The 20,405-nt window shown below is 33.1% G+C and overlaps 1 protein-coding gene across 3 annotated transcripts in view; it reads left to right on the plus strand.

The window, feature by feature from the left end:
- Positions 1-20,405, plus strand: part of LOC118201099 (receptor-type guanylate cyclase Gyc76C-like) — a 1,003,202-nt gene that overhangs the window by 804,202 nt on the left and 178,595 nt on the right. For all 3 annotated transcript variants that reach the window (XM_085815395.1, XM_085815398.1, XM_085815396.1), the window contains one exon: positions 4,867-5,007. In XM_085815395.1, coding sequence (XP_085671521.1) covers positions 4,867-5,007 — 141 coding nt within the window. The remainder of the gene's footprint in view (positions 1-4,866; positions 5,008-20,405) is intronic.

The following is a 20,405-nucleotide window of genomic DNA, read 5'->3' on the forward strand; positions in this document are numbered from 1 at the left end:
ATGTATCTTTCATTATGCTATGGAATTAATTAAATAATCAAGAGATAATATTTAAATTAAAATAGTGGCTAACTATCTAGTAGCAAGAACACAAGTCAAAACTGGGAGAAGAGCAAAACAAATATCGAAAAATTATCTAAAAATTAATTATGTTGTAAAAGACATGATTGAAAATTCTTTGGTCTCTTTCAAGAACCCTAAAATTTTCAACCTAGCCACATTTCTAAATTATACCTGGATATTACGAGAAAAAATTCATGAAGTAGTTCAAAAACACATGCAAATAAAAACAAAATGAAAGTAATTAAACACAAATATTGACCTTACTTGGCTTTACTTAATTTTGTCATGACGAATGATTAAAAAAATTCAAAAAATACATAAACTTAATTTTGAATAGCATTCTATATTAATATTATAAACAGTGTTGATGGCCTTACATTTTGTGTTTAAAATTATTTTAAATTTGTTGTTTACAATTAATTTTTTTAATATGTTTTGTTACTTCATGAATTTGTTTGTCATTCAGATTTAATTCAGAAAATGTTTGTTCCACTGACACTTTTCGGCTGTCCCTTGAAGAAGACCAAAAAATTTTCAACTATTTCTTACATTATTATCTATTTATGTTATTTTATTGTTTCATTTTTTGTTTAAATTTCGAACTGTACTCTTCCTGTTAACTAGTTAGCTGCTATGTATTATTTTGCTAAAAGTATAGACATAATTGAAAAAGAGACGCATAAAGAACCATTTACCTGTGTGACAGGAGGTTGATAAAAACTTTACTTTTTCAATTAGACTCTCCTCTTCGGAAACGACTTTTCTCGCAGTTCGAACATTTAATAGCAGGTACAGGTAGGAAGTGAGTGGGATACCAGAAATTCACCCAGCGGTCGTATAGGTGTAGTCCCGCCGTATTTAACAACAGAAAACAGCTTACAGGTCAAGGATCGACTTCAAGCATATCAGTCAATTCTTAACGAATTCTTTAACTCCTCCGTGATTATGCGCGCGTGACGAGCGCGACTATGATCAGTTGTAGTTGAGATCATGTTGCGTTAAATGAGTTATATTTTTCCGTGCTCTTCCTATCTAGCTATAAAGTTAATAGATCTCGATATATCAATTAGCGCATTTTCATACTGATAAACAGATGGACAGGTGGTGAACAGTTTGTCCCACGCAGGCAGCACAAATTATTGAAAGCATCATAATAAACTTGGAAATGCACAATATGCTCCAGTAGCGCAAAAAGACAACCCATTTCAAAGAGAGAATATCCCGCAGCATATTTAAACATTATAGTTCTAATGTGCATGTAGTATCTTCTAGGTGCTTGTAAACCTATGTGCGATCGTTAAATTGCCAAAGTGTCGAGTTAAGATTTATAGAAGGTTTCTTTTGCCCCATTAACTAAAGGGAAACGAGATTTACCACTTTGTAACATTTGCTGAGCACTGATTTTCTTGATATATGGCTTAGCAAATCTGGATCCGTGGTAATTCATATAGTATTTGAACTTGCGTTGGAGAGTCCTGGTACAACGATTTTTAATTTATTATCGATTCTATTAACGAAAGCAAACCGATATTTAAACGATCTTTTGTAACACCCGCTGATAGGTATACTTATATTTACGAAGCATATCACTAGTTATTTCAACATTATTACGTCATCCCAGTGAAACACTACTACAATATTACCCATACTTATCTTGGTTAAATCTCTTCCATCTGGCAATAATTGCTCTTGATATGCAATAAATAATATCATAAAAAGCATTTTGAAACAAACTACCCAAGCGATATGCAAGGTACAGAAATATGCCATCCAATGATGGAATACCAATTTAAAACAGCTGCAGTTCTCGCACATAAATGTATGATGTAGTAAGTCTACGATTTCCTGACATAATGTTAAATAATATTCATTGTTTTCTTGCTTAAAATGATATATTTGGTACTGTAGTGCGACTGGATATTCTTGTATGGGCAGGATTCAGCAAAAACAGTCTACCATTTTATTACAGGTCCTGAAGAACATAGTAACTACATAGGAAATGTAAAGACGAAAGTCGTAATTAATAAATAATATAATACCATTTTTTGTTATGCTTATTTTCTGAAAATACATCTTTGAGATAACCACCGCCCTTTGTGATAAACTGACGGAGTCGACGAACAAAACTGCTCATTACTTTCACCAGCATTTCAGGGGCATGACCTTAAGCTCTTCACTGATGCAATGCTTCAGAATTTTTAATTTGGAGACACGTGGTTGAAACACTTGGTTTTTTTAGATATCCTCACAGAAAGAAATCGCAAGCACACAATTTGGGAGATCTGGCTGGCCACGGTAACTCCCCAAAACGTGAGATGATTCTGCCTGCGAACACAGTACGTAATATTATCAACATGTCTCGAGCGGTGTGCGCAGTTGCCCCATATTTTTGGAAATAAACTTATGAAACATCAACGCTCTGTCTTTGTAATTCAAGAATAAGGTAGTTGTCAGTAGGCTTCTATAACTTTCTGAAACGACTGTGACTGCGTTTTATTGATGATCATTAAAAAGGTAAGGTCCAAGAATCCTGAAAGCCGAAGCACCACGCCAAACTTTTAACTTTTCAATATGGAGTGGTTCTTCACGAAGTACTTTTGGATTTGCAATGTTTTGTTTGTTCACATGGTCTGCGAGTTCAAAGTGTGACATATCCGATTTGATTCATGTTAGCAAAAGATGTCCCTATACTCATCTAGTAGATCAATACAGTCTGTACTGTATTGTTTCCAGGAGGCATAGTCGCGCTCGAATAAATTATGGGTACCTGCATTTTGTACGGAGGCTAACTTAAATCGCTATGGAGAATGCGATACATACTTCTTTTTGATAATTGTAAAACTGCAACATATTTAATTACTTAACGTCTAGGACTCCTGCCAATAGCATTCCTTAGCCTCTCATGTTTCCGCACTGTCTTCAGCTTTCCCGGTGGCTTTTTATTCGTAGTACTTGAGATACGAAACTTAGCAAGCCACTCTGAATTGTGTTTCGTTCTGGTACTCTTTCATGTCTTCCCGTGTAGAACTGCTGTCCAAAACATCCTCTGCGTAGCGACCACACTGTCATCACTTTTGAAATACGGTTAAATCTCAAAAGCGCGATTCATAGTCCATCTTAGTCAATGATCCATTGTGACTCAAATGCATCCTACATTCTCCACTCTATCCTGTTCGGTTTTATGCTCACTGCGCAGACGTACGAGCTACCTACCGCTGAAAGTAATGAATTGTTTCTGCAGGCCTTGTATAATAGTGAAGTCCTAGTGTACTGTCCCTTTACTCTCGTCTGGTTCTGATTTCATAGTTGCTGTTTGCAATAGTGTAGTTCACTTGTGACACATAATCAAGAGGATTTTTTTTTTTCTTTTTAAGGGATGTCTCATAACCTTTGGCGAGAGCCAAATTAGAGAGACTGGCCAGAACCAATAAGGATACATACATATATATATATATATTCTTATGTTTTCGCAATTTCTAAATCTGGTGGAAATTAAAGCTTGACTGCGTCTTTAAGTAGCTATACTTCTAAATTTTGGAAATCATTATGTCTTTGTAAACTCCCACAGCCATACTGGTATACAAAAGTTTAATTTACATCAAAATCTTTATTATATATTATGAGGCAAATGAGGAGATTAATAAAAATTATCTATGCATAATTTTGTTTGTCCTAACCTCTAAAATCTATAAAGCACGTAATCCAACTCCTTGCAATACCCAGATACCTGAGAAGAATTCTTTGAATTCTGTAGCAACTTGAGCAGCATTTCATTGCTTCAGAAATGCTTCTCTTCTTTGACCTCAAAACAAAGGAAATTTTTTCATGGGCTTTGACGTTGCAGTCGTTCAGTTCAGCAATCAATTAATGTGGCACCCATCTCGCCGACATTCGTAGGAGATCATGGATAATATTGTATGCTAACACTTGATATCAAAATTATTTACTATTTCCTTCATAGTAAAACATCTCATCTCTTTTCTCTTACAAACTCTTTCATTCTAGCGATGTTCCCGTTCGTCAATACGCCGTGTCTCGCCCAGGGTCCGGGCGTCTTTCACAGAAGTATCCTCGCTATTAAGTTTTCTATAAGGACCTATGCACTTGCTGCAGGGACAGACGCGAATCAACTTAGTGGGATTTCATTCAGTGATTAAATCGACTGTTTTAATACCTTCACTACTCAGGAAACACATCACACATCGCCTATCTTGCCCAGTGCATATCAACAATGAGCGACAAATAAAAAACAGAGCGACCATCTTTGCACTGGTGCCTGTTCTCCAATGCTATAACAACTTACAAATGAATGCTACACCTTTATGGACTTGTGTTACAACTTGATGTTTTAATTTGAAGAATCACTTATGTAAATTTTTGAACCTATTCGTATGTGTAGTTTTGCAATCGATTAAAGTAAGGAAGTAATTGATGATATTTTAAAATTTAGATGACATAATATTTAGTTAAAGCTGAACTGCGCAAAACTTTCGCTACAATTTTAACCATTCACATGTTTGAACCGGATATTTGGAATTTTATATTCCTATATTTAAAATTAAGTTGAAATTGAAGAAAAAGCTGTGATGCAATAGTTATGCTAATTAAATATAACCCTCCAAATTTAAGAGGGAAGCCCCATTGTGAAGTTCACTATTTTATTTTATAACAAGGTTTCCTGTAATTATTAAGTTATTTGTGCAACTAAAAAAAACACAATTTAAACATACGTTTTAAATTTAGAATATATTTTCCTAAACGTATTTTCAACTGCATATTTATTCGCATTTGTAAACTTTCTAGGAAATCAAATATTATGGATCATATGATGGCAATGATGGAGAAATATGCATACAACTTAGAGGAACTTGTGGATGAACGCACAGTCGCTTTAGTGGAAGAGAAGAAGAAAACCGAAGCTTTACTTCACAGGATGCTTCCCAAGTACGTTCAGTTTTCTTTAATGACGGCTTTTGCTGAGTTATCTGTTAGCTATGGTGTTAATAATTATCCTAAAGTTTATGTTTTTAATATATCATCAATTTGATAGTTTGTATAAACATTAGGTCATTTAGAAGCAGAAGTCATGAAAAATGAGCAATGCATTCACCAGGAATCGAACCCGTGACCTCTCGAATACGCGCCGAGCGTGCTAACCATTGTTCCACAAAAGCATGCTAAGAAGGGAGAAATACCTTATACTGTATTAAATTTTTATCAACGTAATTTGTCTTTTGAATCAGTGGAATATTATGAACTACGTTACTGTGAATTTTGCGCTTTATTCTAACTGTTAGTTACTTTTAAGTACGACTTTTGCCAATTCCAGAAATTCATTTTCAAGTCGATTTGCTAAATCAGTGCGAAGGGAAAAATTAAATTATGTATTTTGCTTGAATTAACGGAATATATAGTTTTTTTTTAATCAAGTTTTGTCAAATGAAATAAGTACTATGAAATAGAGGGTTGTAAGCATTTCTATTTATATATGATAGATATATGCACCGTGTTTAAAAAAGAACATACGTATTACAAAGTGTTATTTTGTCCAAACTATCGATCGCTGCGCCTCGGCTCGGCTATTGGTGAAACGAATACATAGTCTAGTTTATATTAATAGCCACTAGGTGTCAGTTGTCTTCTGTTTTGCGTGGTAACCGTCACATTTTTAAAATGGCTACTCCGCAGCAGAAATTATTTTGTGTTCTCGAGTTTGCAAAGTGCAATTCCGTGATTATAGTGCAAAGACGTTTCAAGATGAGGGAGCAAAGTGATATTCCGAATGGGTGGAACATTCGCAGATGGTATCGGCAGTTTGTAAATACAGGATGTGTATGTAAAGGAAAGAGTCTTGGCTGCCCTCGTGTTCCCGACGAAAATGTTGCACGAATTCAAACTGCTTTCCAACGTAGTCCTTCAAAATCAACGTGCCAGTCGGGAGTTAGAACTGCCTACAACAACAATTTGGCGTGTTTTGAGACGTTGGTTGTTATGAAGCCGCACAAGTTACATTTGTTACAGGCTCTGCGTCCTGAAGACAAACGGAAATGTGTGGCATTTTGTAACAAGATTATTGATCTTGTTACAATGATAATACTTTCGCAGAACGCATCTTGTTCAGTAATAAAGCGACTTTTCATTTTAGTGGTCATGTAAACAAACACAATGTTCGAATTTGGGGCCTTCCCGAACCCACATGCAGCCATTGAACATGTACGAGATTCGTCCAAAATCAATGTGTTTTGTGCGATATCCCGATTATTTGTTTACGGCCCATTTCTTCTTTGATGGAAACACGCTTAACGGTCAGCAGTATCTCGTTATGTCACAAAACTGGTTGTTTCCGAGGCTGCACGAAGACAACTTCATTTTCCAACAAGACGGGGCACCCCTTCACTGGTGTCGCCAACTGCGTGATTATCTGAATGAAACTCTATCGAACTGTTGGATCAGTCGTGAAGGAGCTGGCGACTTTAGCATGTCTCAGCTGGCCTCCAAGGTCACCGGATTTGTGACTTCTTCCTGACATTAAATAATTCACATTAAATTATTAATTGACATTAAATAATAATTCCTGACTTCATTAAAGACAGCGTTTATCTACCACCACTCTCACAGAACCTGGAAGAGGTGAAGAACCGGATCCGTACTGCCATAACAACAGTGACGACGGACATGCTTGCGCGAGTATGGGAGGAATTGGAGTATCGATGTGATATTGTTCTTGTCGCTGATGGAGAACATATTGAACATCTGTAACATCTGTAATCTGAACTTGAGAGGTTCGTACATATGTGTGCAAAGTTTCATATTCGTATGTCATACAATTTAATACGTATAGGAATTCGAAATACCTATATTCGTTTTGAAACACGCTGTATTAATTTATCATTAATTACTAATTCAAATAAACCCGATGAGGTACTTTTAACGTCTATAAAAAGTATTTTTTAAGCATGTGGAGTCATTAGGTAATTTTGAAGCAGTAGACAAGAAAAATGAGCAATGCCCTCGCCGGGGTTCGAACCTGGACTTTTCGAATACGTGTCGAGTGGGCCATCGTTACACCAGGAAGGCTTGCTGGAAGGAAGGAGAACGTACCTTATATATTTTCTCTTTTAAAGAGTGACTGGGGATCAGGGTACCCAGTCGCCAATTTCTAGAAGTGATGAATTATTGCTCACCACCTGTTATTTCGGTTGTCACTTTTAGAGTCATTAGGGTTTTATTTTTTATATATATATACAGGAGACATAAAGAACTAGCAATATTTTCGCCGAGACTCGAACATGGACTTCTCGAATACGTGCTGAGCGTGGTACCGTTACACTTCGAAAGCATGCTTGAAGGAAGGATGAAATAGCTTATAAACACATGAAAATTTTGGCTTTGCTTTTATTTCTGAATGTTTAAATAGGGCTCAGCAAGGACGAAGCAAATGAAACTAATTTATCTGCGAAAGGAAACGTCATACTTTGTGAAAATAAGAGAGTAATTGAAAAACAAAATTATAATACACGACAAAATTATTATTTCAATATGATTCATTCAGTTAGCGGTATTCCTTGCCTTCATAAACATCTTTTAAATTTATGATGAGCTTCTAAGCCATATTTTTTATATTAGCTTTTAATGCTTTCCAAAAATGATTACAAACTTTGTGAACTAATTTAAGTTAATAACATTCATTCATTCTCGAAAATATAGCTTAGAATAGCTTATGTCTTCTTTCTTCCCGAAACACCTGTCTAGAATTTAGTATGTTCTCAACAGAAGCGTAATATTGTTAAAATCGCATTCCAGTAGTGTTGGGAATTTCGATTAGAGCAATTCATCCTAAAAACAAAATTCAGAGTTTTAAGATTTCTGTGTTCCACGGTTTACTGCATCACATTCAAGATATGTCGGGTAGTGCTGAGATTTAGTAGCTTAAGTATCCTTCAATTTCATTCCAGATTTAGGTGAGTGTACCTCTAACTATAATTTAGAATAATGTTGACATTTTCTATGCTGTCTCATTAAAAAAGGTTAATCCAACTATAGACTGTTACTTTTAATTAAGCACTTGAAGATCTTTTCGACTGTCCCTTCATTATGAGTGTGACACGTGTCGTCATTGCTATACAGAATTTAATTTCTCTGGCTCATCTCAGACTATAGTTTACGTCAATTTTCATTCGTAGATATGAACGAAAATGAAATAAAAAACAGAAACAATTAGATGATTCAACCATCTTTCATGGCTGTCGTTAACCATGGTTACGGGCTAAATCGAGCCGAGTAAAACGACCTAAAATGATATGCTTATTCTGATGTAACAGAATATAAATGAATGGCTTTGTCCTGTTTTAGATACTTGTTGAATGAATGTCAGCTAAGTAGGTTCCATACTAACGTGGAGCTACAGCAGCTGTAGAATTCTGATAGTAGATTTCGTTCTGATAGTCGTTCTAAATAGAACGACTATCAGAACCCAACCATATTGAAACACGACTGGTTATACATGACTGCTTGTTTCCAATTAAGTCCCTTTATCCGAAATGCTGAGCCCAGAAGAGCTGCATACCTCTCTGTCAACCATATACTAAAGGAAATGCTGTACCTATGATTACCAGTAACGATTGGTAAGGCCCCAGCACTTAATTATAATGCTACAAAAAGCAGTATTGTATGTTTGGTACACGAAATGATTTTTAAAAACTTACGCTGATCATGTTTATCCGACGTTTCTTATAGGCCACATTCGTGTCGTAAATTCCACGTTTAGCCGGAATTTTTGCAGTTGTGGTCACTTTTTAAACAGTCATGTTATGGGAAACTAAATCTCATCTCTGTCCGTAAAATATTATAAGCTTTTTTCCAGTTTCCAGTGGTTAGACCGCGTTAAAGATCTCTGAAAGCATAAAATGTTGCAATTATGACAGTGAAACTATCTGTAGAAGCATTTACAGATATCTATCACTCTACTTGTGATATGTATAGGTAACTTAACTCTATATTTTCCTAAGCTCATCAGTACCTGTTGTTTTCGTTATTTCAGTGTATATTCATTGTTTATAAAATCTAAACATACATAACTTATCATTATTTCCTATCTTGTTCATTTATGGTTTTGCAGCTGAGGATGGTGGTTCGCTGAAACCATCGAAACTGGTGCTGTGAAAATTTTAAAAATTAACGCTGATTTTTGTTGTTTAATTTCTGAATTAATATATAACTGCTGTATCAAACAATATTTAATATAAAATATGCAAAAAAATGTTTAAGTTTTTTTGACTACTTAAAATGTGCGATTAAAAGCGAGATAATTTATAAACTGTTACTTATCTTGTAAACGTTTTTCAAATAGAAAGTACTCAAAAGGTTTTAAGGACGTAATTTGACTGGGGTGGGGAGTAAACGTGAATAATTCATAATTTTTTTATTCTTATTTGATTATTTTGGTCTTAATTCAATACTAAAAAATACTGATATCTATGTTTTATCGCTATGCGTTTTTAAATATTTGTGCGAGATCGTCTGCTCCTTATTTCGAACTGAGTGTTCCGTTTCTTTAATTTCTTATAAACCTTTACCCATAGTTTCTTTATTATTATATTTTTTTTTTATTTTTACTGTGAGAAAAGAGAATTCCAATGTACCAGGCACTTTAAAGGCAATTTATTCTACTAAAATGGGTATTTTATAGTTTAGATCCTCCGCACTCGAGGATATACAGTCACGTAAAATTTCATCCCACGTTTTGTTGTTTCCTGAAGTACCTCAGATACTTAAATCTTTCGGCAAATAAAGACCATAGGGATCGAATCAATGGGTAGAATGGTTTGAAATTATTTGCCAGATGTATAATACAGAAAAAAGATACCATTCCAGAATAAAAGCGGTTTTAATAACAGAGAGTGAAAAGGATAAGTTTTTCTTCTTTACCCCTACAGAATGTTTCTTTTATACTGAAATACAAAACTCGTGCAGTGCTCATACTTGAATATTTATAATGGCATGTCTCTACTTTCTCTGAAAAAATAAAACGGACTTCACAGCGTTCTGTATATATTGAAAGACTTTTAAATGCTTTTTATGATTAAATGAAAGTTATTTTGTTTCATACTGAGCTTTCAAAAATATTGATAATTATGGTCTCGAAAGGCATATATTTCAATAGAAATATTAAGAACAGTTTATATATGTAAGTGAAATGCGCACTTGTACGCACACTGCGGGAAAAAAAATTTCACTGTTCTATATCTCATGTTCTACTGGGCCGATTGACGAAATTCAAATAGCGATTTTCATGTCTCGAACACGCAACTTAGAGTATCTATTCGATTTATATATATATATATAGCATAGTTCTAATATAGGTATTTTGTCACAAAATCGGGCTTTTTCTGAAATGAAAGGCATTTTTTTTTTCATATTTAGATTCCAAATTATATCATTATTAGATTAGATTAGATTATGCCTAAATATGAAATTTTGTAAAATTTGATGCGAAATTTACGGTGTTGCTTAACAAGTAAATCATAGGTTCGAAAATCTGAGCCGACACTTTTTAAAAACACCAACATTTATTTTCACGACATTTCTAATTCTACAAAATCTTAAGTGCAACTAACTATCAAACAGAAAAGCAGACGTAGACGTAACGATGCATCATCTGGGCACGTGATCCTCGTGACAGACGAATTATTTAGGGTTGCCACAGAAAGGCAGTGTGTCGCCACATACGGAGAAATTAAAAAAGTTACCTTGGCGCATTTTTTTTTCATTTTCCGCCAAGTATAATTTACTTGGCGAACTTCTTAATATATGACAACCTATTTTCCTTTTTCTTTTAACACTGTGCACGGGCGGAAAAAGACGCATTGTTCCTGCTTTTAAATAGTAATTTCAAAGTGCCTAAACCACATTTGGTGTTATTATCGCTTTCAACAAATATGCCAAAATTTAAAACGTGCCAATATATAAATTCGCGCATATTTTCGGAAATTCTGAATAAATCTCTAACTTTTTGCAGGTGTGCTTAGTAATATATCTACTTTAAGACGATGGCAAAACTTTAATAGGTTATAACTCATAATGGTTTTCGAAAACTTTATAAAAATTATTTAAAAATACACATTTTAAAAATAAATCACAAAAAATGGGCGAATTTTATTTAGAATGAACCTAATTTCGAAGCGTAAAAGAAAGAATCAAATGAGTTTAATAAAAAAGAGAGAGTAACAAATATATACCAAATTCAATTAACATTGGGGAGTTAAAATTTTGAGAGCTGATTTTTAAAAAACCTACTCTTGCATTTTCTATGAACTTGGCAGTTTGGCATAATTTGACTCTTAGATTCGAAATATGGGAAAAAATAGGCATGCCATTTCAGAAAAAGTCCGATTTTGTGTCCAATTTCCTATATTAGAACAATGCTGTATATAAATCTAATACATACCCTAACTCGCGTTTCCGAGACATGAAAAATGCAAGCTGAATTTCGTTGATCGGTCCAGTAGAGCGAAGATATAGAACTGGTTTTTTAGCACAGTGTACATACCTGAATACCTGTATTACATACCTGGACGTGCGGTAGCTATGAACGCATATTGTTATATACGGCTTCGCAACTAAGTATGAAGAAATATTATTTTCTTTAGCTGAAGAAAATATTTATTTTGCCTATATATGAATAATTATAAAGGTTGAAAATGACAGCTCTTAAGTCATTAAATGGTTTTGGATGCTGTATTACATATCTAAAGCGACACGTAATTAGATTAAGTGAAAATGCTATTCTTTTAGCAAAACAGAAAATATTTCTTTTAACATGCTTTAGCATTTGTAAAAAGCTGGTTTATCAGAATAACGGTAGAACTTCGATTATTCAATTACTTGAAAGTACGGTTAAATGGTGAAATGTGCATTAAAATGCGCAGACTATAGAAAAAAATTGCAGTTATGTCTGTAATTACACTTTCATACGTAATATGGTGCCATTTGTTTTAAATTTCTGTAAGAATCATGAGCTATTCAAGCACTACGCTATCTTTTCTTTAATTCTGATAACATACATTTGTTCGGACGAGAAGTTTAATCAAATTTAACTACATGCAAGAGAGTTTAAAAGTTAGCGAACGTTAACTGCACCTCATGGTTTGTTCGGAGTGAGTAGTCGTCCTGCAGTTTATAATAACCTTGTCACAATTTCTTCCATCACTAGTTTGAATGGAGTTTTTTAACCGAAAACTTACTCTCAGCAATCTGTTAAGCGTACGGGCTCGGAACTAAATGAAAGTAGGAGAAATATTTCTCTTGCAGTTTCTGTCTCGCTTAGGAAAAGATGATAAACTGAGAGGTCTTCCTTTGTCTCGACAATCGGACAACGAATCAGATTCCCTTGTAACAAAGATTCCCAGAAATTTTCGTTTCGAGGCGAAGTTAAGCGTAGCTAGTACTAGATCTGTAGTGATTTAAGAGCTAGCCCAGGTTGTTTGGAAAATGATACTATTAGTCGGAGGCCGAATCAATTCCTGTTGCCATTCATGTGAGTAAGTGGCTTTTTTATAATGATTAGCTGCAGTTGAAAACCAAGTATCTTACTTCAGAGGACTTGATATTTGATAGTTGTGAATTTCAAGATAACTTACCTAAAGTTTTACAAGTCTTCGTCAATAAATATTTAACATTTTAGATTTAAAATCTAGCTTTAATTGTAACTTACTAGCAGTGACCAAATAAAGTTTGTAATTTATATTTGTGTGTGAGCAAATAAAGTTTAAATTTTGTTAATATATAGATAGATAGATAGATTGTATCTATATGATAGATAGATAGATATAGATATATATATATATAGATATAGATATTGTTTGTTTATATTTATATTTATCGATTTTTATTGTTTTTAAAGAAATTCTCTAGCGAACTCAGAATAGGGGCATCCTAGAAATTTATTTCTCGGTTTTGGGGTGAGTTAGAGTTCACATGTTTGTCATATTCGCAGACAAACGCCGGTCTGTGATATGATAAGTATACATGATAATTTTTAATATGCATAATCTTTGCATAATAAAAATATGCAAAGCTATTAGATACATTAGAATGTAATATTTGTTTATTTACTAAAATTGATAAAATTTCTATCGTATACTATATTGCAAATGTTTTTATGAGTTTAAGAACTATATATAGTAAATTAAGGCATTGTGTAATATTTATGTATTATAAGTAATGCATTAAAAGCCTTCCTCCGGGCAATGCTATTAGGAATAGGAGAGTCATTCGATTTTAAGTGCTTAAAATGATCTAATTACTGGTCTTTATTACTGACTCTATTTTCGGAACACCAAACTAAACTGACTTGCATTTAAATAATGTTAAAATTTAGCCTCTAATAGTAATTACAGATAAGCAGATTCAATACATTTCGAAAGAATCGAAGTAACTTTATCCTAATATAAAATGGCTTTGGTTCAAATGCTAATTTTATGGGAAGCTGTATCATCTGACGTTTAGAACAAAAAAAGACGTGTCGTATGTGCATTGATTATTTGCATATTTCAGTAACAAATTGAATGCCATTGTGTTTATACAGTGTTATCTGTGACCATATTAAATGCTTATCATCGTTATATTTAGCATATATTATCTCTAGCTGTAAGAGTGGCTGAGCAATCATGATTCATTTCGAGCAGCGTTCATCGCACTGAGCGAAGTGGAAACCTTTCTTTTTTCTCTTACATGATTACCAGCCAATGTCCTATGGAATATCCTCCACAATAGCACTACTCCTTAAGAAAACAATCAACGAATGTTTTAAATTTTCTGATTAATATAATACCATTTACTGTAAGCCAGGTGTAAATAATTAGGAATGTAGGAGTTTGTAACGTTGCGCGCCTCCAACTTGCACGCAACCAAGGGGTGACTGTGAAAACAGGATAAAACACAGAGTCTTGTAAAGGGTTTAAGTCCCTTTTTATTCAACGTAATAAATTACAATTGCGTGCTCTTGACGCTTACAGACGGCGCCAACTCGGCGGTCAAATAAAAATAATAACCTGAAAAGAACTTAAAGACAAGACTCTAACGACGAGGCTCTCTAAAATAACTAACTCACCGCGTTTTACAATACCGCTGCTAATTCAGCAGACTTGAAGCTCACTTGAACGATTAACACTACTTCCCGCCAAGCACATAGGCCGAAACGCGGGGTTCTTCAATTTCTCGCTAACTACCTCCGCGCTCGTGAAGTAAGAATATCACACACCGAACTTGTTTCCTTTCTATTTAAATCATAATACTTCCGCTGATAATTTGAATCCTTGCGCGTTCTACTAAAATTTACATATTCTGGCATTGGCAGTTCCAGGGGAAAGTAAGGCTTGACAGGAAAGATAGTTTAAACTTAAAATAAATGTTAGTTAAAATAAATATAAACCCTACAAGTTCACCCACTTGTTCACGCGCTAGTTGAATAATCAATATACCAAAAAGTGATTTCCCAATAACAAGTGTGTAATTTATACAGTCAGTCCTAATGGATAAAAAAAGTAATATCTCAACTTCAGATTGAATAAATGATAATGTGAAACGAAAGGCCGAATGAATACTTCTGACGAAGGGAATATCAGTCATCTTATCTGAGAGTAAGTTAAATTAAAGTTTGCGTTTTTCTGATTAATAAAATAAATCAACTCAAGGGTAAATAATTAGGAATTTAGGAGTTCACCCACTTGTTCACGCGTATAATCAATATACCAATAAATGATTTCCTAGTAAAACGTGTGTAATATATCGTCAACTCTCAAAGTGAAGCACGGCGCTTTTCCCTTTCATTAAATATAATTTTTTAACTGACAAATTATTTTTATGTTATTTCTTTTATTATATTGCATTTCTTCTGTCAATCTTCACCAGCATGCAAATTATATTGAGTTAAATAGCCAAAGAATGTATAATTTAGAGAGAGATCGTTTACAACGCACAATTAAACCAGATTATTTCATGAAACACCCACCTGCATTATAATAAGATTTGGGTTAGAAATACTTTGAATTTATTTGCGCTTAGCGTTCGAGAGCACGGGTAGCTGGAGCCGAATCCATTAAACAATGAAGTTAGTTATTATGTTGCACTTATTTAAATACTTTTTTTTTTTTTTTAAACCCTCGTATAATAGGTGCTGAAATTTGTCAAATTTTAGTTGCACTACGAGACGTAGCATGAAATATTGTCGATTAATACAAATAATTAATTTCCTTTAAATTAAAAATGATAGCAAAAATAAATTAAATGTATGGTTTCGGTTTCCAGTTTCAAACCAACTTAATTAGTTCTAACAATACCAGTCTCACAACGCAGATTTTTGCAGTGAAACGCATCGATAAAGCAAATTAATTCGGTCCATAATATAACTTTATCCTGTCAGTTGTTTACATACTTGACAATATGTAAATTTACTTCTATCTGAGCAAATATGTGTAATTCATCACCTTAAACTAATAGTTACTTATTACTTCATTAATGCAGTTGCAGAAATCTGAGATTTTGCTTTGCCTTTGCAGTTTCTAACATATGTCTGATTATATATTTTTTTGACTGAAAATATAAGTCTCGGAGTCTTGAAATATTATGCAGCGATATCACGTAGGGTGAGTGAGGATTCCTATGAAAGACATAAAAGAAAGCAATTACATTTCTTCGTTCTATCAAAATTAATTTGCTGTATGATTTATTACTATGGAAATAGCGTTTTAACTTCTATCTGCATTAATTATTTTCTGCTCAGAGTAGAATACATTTTGGGTTATTACTTTAAATGGATGAGTCTTAAATAAATAACCTGTATTATTTTCTGGATGCGCATTTTCATTTTTATTCTCCCATTTTGAGGTACTTATAAAATTAATCAAATTTCATAAACCTGACACAGTTTGTTAAATTACGCGTGACACAACGCCTTGAAAAAAATTCTTTTTTTCCTTTCTTTTTTGACGCAACTTTTAAAACCTAAGATAAACGCGAAAGTTTTTCACACTATTAAGTTTTAATTTATGTTTCTAGCATATGACATCTTAAAGTGACAGCATATCCGGTGTATTTTACAGTAATTAGTCTAGAAGAAAAGAGTTAACTATTAAGCTATGAAACTTGTTTACCAACTGTTTTTGCAGTGACAGTGACTGAAGAATTAGTAAAAAAAAATTGCTTTCGTTAATGTTCTATTGAAAGCTTTCTTTTGTGTATGCTTATTTGCAAGTGCAGAAACTTGAGTAGATGTTTTAATTTCATTTCCATTCAATGCTTTAGTTAAAATTGTATTAAAATTTCAGCCTTTTATACACAGGTCTTTTACGTTATGTCAAAGAGATAATAGATTAAAAAAATATGCAGTTTTAAAATTCATTTTAATGTATGATGCATCTGAACTTCTGTACGCCCATGTGACCAAAGCAATGCACTCACGAACATCCATACCTTACTCGAAATTTAAACCCGGGACAAACGGAATAGGGTATTTTACATTCTGGAAGAACTAAAATGACATTGAGTACTTGACTTCGATCAATTTATTTATACCTCTTATTGTGTGTTACACTTTCCGACAAGTTCGATTGAATTATCAATATCTTCATCTCGTTTGAGTTCTTCATGTTTTCCAGTATATAGATGTCGCGATTATTGCAACTTATTACTTAATTCCGAACTCTCAAAAAGAGATGCTTCTTCATTCTCAACTTCTGCTGGAAGATTCTGCAACTTAAGCATTGTTTGCCTATAACAGGCATATTATTGATAAAAATAGGGTAACAACTAATTCGTTTTCGCGTTATCTTAACAACAGTGTTCAGATTTTTATCCTCAAATTAATAAAGTTGAACATGAGAACGACACTAACGTAACATAAGAACCACACTTTATTTTGAAGCCCAAAAGGGGCTATTAGTTCTGAAGTGGGGTTTTGCGGTGGTTCACCATAAATAGAAAATGTCTTTTTAAATTGTTCTCACCAAATATTATGCCTTGTATCAGTTTTAAAGAAAATTAAGTAATGAAAAATCTGCTGTATGTGTGTACGTTCCTCGCATTGTGAGAAAACAACGGAATCTTGAACCATCAGATTTTGAATAATGTAGTGATCGTATGCACCTGTGAATGTGCACTCAAAGATCTGCACCTGATAGCCCGGATGTTGTATTTCATATGTTGTAAACCTTTAATGAATTTTTGATTAAAAATTCAACTATTTGAAACCGAGTAGGGCAACACTGTAGATTATGAAAACTTTTTATCTCCACGCGAGACTGTCTATCGAAAATTCTACAGATATGCTATTTTTAAATATTTCATCATTTGTTGAAATGAATTTTATGTGGCGTATGTGCGAAGAACGTGATATATAATAAATAAATTTGAGACACATAATGTTTTTTTATAAAAAAAAGACAAAAGAAAGAAAAAAGATCGAAAAGTTTTTATAAGTCATCTTACTAAGAAAATTGAACATTGACATGATGAACTGAGAGAAGATTGGAAAAAAAATAGAAAATGCATGCCAACACATCATCGAGAATTCTAAACGTATGCTGTTATACTGCATTTAAAGTTTTTGGAATTTTTCTACTGATCTATGGCGAAGAAATTGAAGCTTAAAAATAAAGCTGAAAAGATAAAAAGATATGGGTTAGCAGGAGTGAGTGTAACAGTAGACTAGTAAACTGGGAACTGAGTGAGAGCCTAAAAGACCTTAATAAATCAGTTGGGAGATCGTTAAAATCTGAAACCTTTCAGATTTATTTTTAACGGAATGAATCATGCCGACGATAATTTTTAAGAAAAGGTAATAAGATGAAATTCGCCTATTGGAAACACAAGAATTTGGTAATGACTTGTTTCCTCCGAATCTTACTTGCTGTTGAACTGAGATCGCTACAGATATGAAGCGCGACTTTATGGATTATGTTAAAGAATTATGTTTGTATTAAATAAATTTTAAATAAACTTCAGTAAAATTCTTATAGATAAATCTCAGGATCATCCTGCCCTCCCAGTTGCTAGATAGACATTTTTTATGCAAAACTGGCTTTAGTAATAATCTAAATATTCTAATATTTGAACATCTGAGTCGTTAATTATCTAGATAGTTTACGTAAAGAGGTAAACAAAGTGTGCGTGGCTTTGATAACATGTAATGTTAATAAAAGAATGTTTAAAAAACTGCAGAGATTGTTTACGAGATCGAGGAAATCAATTACGTTGTCTCCCTGTGCATCAATGTAAGATGGAGTATGGAATTTCGTCTTAAATGTCCATATTCTTCCATTCTGAACATTTCTGTGATACTTTTATCAGAATGATATCGACAGCGCATTCAGTCTTTCTTGTTAATTTTTTTCTCTAATTAATGGAACTATTTCTAATCTGTCAAACCACCTGCTCTACAAGCATACTTACAGCATACTTCGCATTTGAGTACTAATTTTAATTAAACTTACTTCAAGGTAAATAGGCAGTGAAATTCCAAAATTTCAACTTCACAGTTCAACAAATTCCATATTCCAGTTAACTCAATTCAAATTTAAACGTAGATCCCTTTCCATTGCTAAACTTAATTGGAATTTAATCAGAATAGTGTCAGAGACTAATAGTCCACAAATACACATATCCGGCAACATTCTTCTAGTGTTAGACCGTGTGACTACCTATAAATGGTTTACAATATTTGTTGTTTTAGAACATATATCTTAGAACATGTATCACATTTTAAATCAATCTCTAAGGGAATGGCTAAGATGCTGCGCTCTAAACATGCATGTTAGCTCTCTTCGTATCTACAGAATAGAGTGTTTTCTTGAGAAATTTGTCTTCTTTCGCCATGTAGAACAGAAATATGTTTTGTTTCTCAATTTTTTTGTTATTACATTTGAGAAACTTTCAAAGAGATATACCTAAGTCAAACTTCGAGTACTTTGTCATTAACTGAAAGTTAAGAAAGCATTTCGAAAAAAATATATATATTTAATGTATCTGAATCCTATGTAAAAGTTTTAAACAATTATCAATTATAAATTAGTTAGCTTCATTTTGCGTTTAAACGTCCTAACGAAACGAAAGCTATTAAATAATTCGTATAATTCAGATCCATTAATTTTTTTTCTTTATATTTGCGTGGTTAAATTGGCTTACTCTTGAACTTGTGTACAGAACTCTCCCCTTTAACCACTAATAACCAAAGTCAGTAGGTAAACTAAGTTTATGCCTCAGTGATGTTATTTGACGTATAGAACTGAGACAGTCGAAGATACAAGGAGATTGCAGAATACTATTTGAGTAAACTTTTTATGTATCAGTGACAGCAATCCTTATAGTACGATAACTTTGCTACTAACCAAGAAATTCTCTACTGCAGCTTTATTGCTAAAATTCGAAGAGACTTAAATTTCAAGAACTTGTCTATGAAATTTACACGCCAGAATTTTGGCATTAATATGATTTTAAATTTATAGCATTAAGGTTATAATACTAAGTACAGAGAATATGATGGAATTCTTGTCAATGAAGAGAGATCATGTCTCTGGAAATTCTTTTATCTTTTTCAAGTAAAATCAATGTCAAATGAAGATGAATTTTGTACATTTATAAAATTCATGTTAATATGCGTTTCTTATTTGTTTTTACCCATTATAACCCTAATCTATATCTCCTACCCTTATGTCTGAATTGTTTGTCTACGACTTCTTGCGCATTTTAATTGGAATAAGTGCTTCAGTTAAAACTTTCTCAGAATAGGTTGAATAATTTTAGAGGAACAATTTAAGCTTTAAGGAATATTTTTTAAATATAAAATGTAACTTCTAATATGCTCTCCATGTATTAAAAGTTCCAATTAATAAACTATTCGTTATGTTTTAAAAGCGTTTCATAAAGATCTGTGTCGTATTTTGTGAATTATATTAATTAGGTATTTATCAATGATTGATAATGGAAATAAGATCTACCCCCTCTTTTTCAAACACTTAATATAAGGTCGCATATGGTTTAGAAAGATTCTGTTTATTTTTAGTATTTTGTAATCATAATATGTTTAAATTTTAGTTCAAGAAAAATATTTCTTTCTGCTGCAAAATATTAATCAGTTGTTTGAATATCTAAGGCAATGTGCATGCCCTTTTGCTCTTACTTATTCTAGTTTCTTGCGAACGTTTAACCTTAAAGACGCTAGGATAAATATGATATAATATAATATAATATCATATAATATCTTTCCTAGACAGGACTTGTTAAAACATTTTGCATCCCGTTTTGAGCAACCCATTTTTACTGATGTATAAAACCACTGAGCAAAGTCA

This window comes from Stegodyphus dumicola, chromosome 4, assembly GCF_044657685.1.
Source record: "Stegodyphus dumicola isolate Sdum_Otavi_A_Nest chromosome 4, ASM4465768v1".
Classification (NCBI taxonomy): domain Eukaryota; kingdom Metazoa; phylum Arthropoda; class Arachnida; order Araneae; family Eresidae; genus Stegodyphus; species Stegodyphus dumicola.